The sequence below is a fragment of the Benincasa hispida genome, chromosome 4, assembly GCF_027475165.1.
Source record: "Benincasa hispida cultivar pf3 chromosome 4, pf3_genome.v1.1, whole genome shotgun sequence".
Classification (NCBI taxonomy): Eukaryota; Viridiplantae; Streptophyta; class Magnoliopsida; order Cucurbitales; family Cucurbitaceae; genus Benincasa; species Benincasa hispida.
The window spans coordinates 2,780,178-2,782,774 of NC_143481.1; the positions used below are offsets into that span (position 1 = coordinate 2,780,178).

At 34.3% G+C, this 2,597-nt stretch overlaps 1 protein-coding gene across 1 annotated transcript; it reads left to right on the forward strand.

Moving 5' to 3' along the window:
* Positions 1-485: 485 nt before the first annotated feature.
* On the forward strand, positions 486-1,758 carry LOC150036405 (thioredoxin-like protein CDSP32, chloroplastic). The gene has a single exon (XM_090312845.1). The coding sequence runs from the start codon at positions 680-682 to the stop codon at positions 1,565-1,567; it is 888 nt and encodes a 295-aa protein (XP_090168971.1). The 5' UTR covers positions 486-679; the 3' UTR covers positions 1,568-1,758.
* Positions 1,759-2,597: the final 839 nt, after the last annotated feature.

A 2,597-nucleotide genomic window follows, 5' to 3' on the forward strand; every position in this document is an offset into this window, starting at 1 on the left:
AGTATTTTCCAAACTTTTGTTCCTAGATTTATCCTTAAAATTAAAAGGAAATACTTAAGTGCATCTTGAGTTGTATTTATTTTGCTCCATCCTATCTAAACGCCTAATCACAAGTTCTCACGTGGTAAATTATTCATTTAAAAGATATATTTTTACCTTTTTTTTTGTGATTTGAAGATGTACATGAAGATGAGTATAACCTGAGGTGCACCAAATATTACTCAAATTAAAATTAACAATATTTGGATGTATCCAAAATGCACTAATCTTTATATATTTCATTCTCATCACATAGAAAAAAATCAAAGTGAATTCAATTCAGCCCCTTTGTATTACAAAAATTAAAATTAAAATATTTGAAAAATAATTCAAGAATATATTTATCACATGATAAAACACGATCGAATAATTGGGTTAGATATACAAAAATAAAATTTTCGAGAAGCAGGTTTTTTCAAAATTCTTTCCCTACGATGAGTCATTTTGGACATGATAGATATTATTTCCAAAAAAATCCCCAAAACATCTCTTTCTGGACAAATCATAACCACAAGAAAAATGTGTGGTTCTCCCAAAACTCTCTCCTCTTTAACAAAGATTTCATGATATCTCCACACAGCCTTCTTCCCTTGCATTTTCTTCTCTGTAAGCTCTCAGAGTCAGAGTCCTCTGTTCTCCTATGGCTTCCTTCTCACCCGCTCCATCTCTCTACACCCAAAACACCCGCCCTTCCCTCATCCCCAACCTAATCAAACCCGCCGCCCCATCCATCTCTGCATACTATTCTTCCCCACGATTAATCACTACCCCACTCCGCCGCCGCGCCCTCAGGATCCAGGCCACCGCCGCCCCAAGCGTGAAGAAGCAGAGTAGCGACGAACGAGTCCTACAAGTACACAGCAAGGAAGAATTCGACGAAGCCCTAAAAAAGGCCAAAAGTAAATTAGTAGTAGTGGAATTCGCCGCCTCTCACAGCGCTCAAAGCAGTCGAATGTACCCATTCATGGTCAGTCTTAGCAAAACTTGCAACGATGTGGAGTTTATCTTAGTAATGGGCGACGAATCAGAGAAAACGAAAGAGCTTTGTAACAGAGAGAAGATCGAAAAGGTTCCTCACTTCAGTTTCTATAAAAACATGGAGAAAATCCACGAAGAAGAAGGAATCGGACCCGATCAATTGGAAGGCGATGTTCTGTATTACGGCGATAACCACTCGGCGGTGGTTCAATTACACAGCAGAGAAGATGTAGAGACGCTGATAGGAGAACATAAAGACGATCACAAACTGATCGTGTTAGACGTCGGATTGAAGCACTGTGGGCCGTGTGTGAAGGTGTATCCGACGGTGATAAAGCTGTCGAAGAAAATGGATACGGTGGTTTTCGCTAGAATGAACGGAGATGAAAATGAAAGCTGTATGAAATTTCTGAAGGACATGAATGTGGTGGAAGTGCCGACGTTTTTGTTCATCAGAGACGGCGAGATTAAAGGAAGGTACGTTGGGTCTGGTAAAGGAGAATTGATTGGGGAAATTCTTAGATACCAAGGAGTTCGTGTTACTTATTAATTAATTTTTATTAATGATAATTTTGGGGGTTAGGATTTTAATTATACATGATTATGATTCTAATAAGATGAGTTTGAGTATTGAGTTTGAGGGGTCATTGTTAATGTTATGTGTGGATGGTTTGATTTTGGTGCAACTACATTGAATCATGTTTGGGTCTATGGATAATCAATCTCTTGATTTGCATAAAATTATTCGATGAGGTGGTTGCAATAGAACAATTTTATAATACGGTCGGATGTGGATTCAAAGAAGTGCGAATGTTTGTCAAATTTGATCCTGACTCAATAATTAACACATCAATTTCTATATTAAAAGTTGATGGTTCAATTTTTCAACTAAAAATAGGGGTGGAGAATGTGTGCAACTATGAATATTATTTAATCTCAACTTTGGATTATGCTCTTGAGCCTATCAGTGATAGACTATATCGTTGATAAGAGTTTTTCAACGATAGAGTATAACAAGGATAGATTTTTCTGTATTTGCGATTCTCAAAAAATTTTGCTATGCACTTAATTATTAACCTTAAAGCAGTTATCCATTGTAATTACCCTATATATACATATATATTTACAACTTTGGATTGTCTAGTAGGGATTTAACTTTTAATTTTATGTTTTTTTAAATGTCTAAACTTTCAAAAGTATCTGATAAACCTTTATACTTTCGATTTCATGTCTATTAAGTCATTGAGCTTTTCGTTTTATATCTAATCGGCCATTGATCTATTCAATATTTTTATGTAAATATATGAATCTATTAGATACAAAATATGTCTCACGAAATTTAATTTTATGTATAAAAGATTAGTTGATTTTTTATTAAATGATAGGTCAATATCATATACTAAATAGAAAGCTACAAATTTTATCATACACCAAATTGAGAGTTAAGAAAGGATTTTTGAAGTGTAAATACTTATTAGATACTACATTCAAAGTTTACGAAACTATTATATATTTTTTATAATTTGATGACCTATCCAATGAAATTAAATTAAAATTTGTTAAAACTAAGATGGGGAATT

Coding starts and splice junctions, on each gene's coding strand:
- LOC150036405 (XM_090312845.1), top strand. CDS start 680: ATGGCTTCCTTCTCACCCGCTCCATCTCTCTACACCCAAAACACCCGC.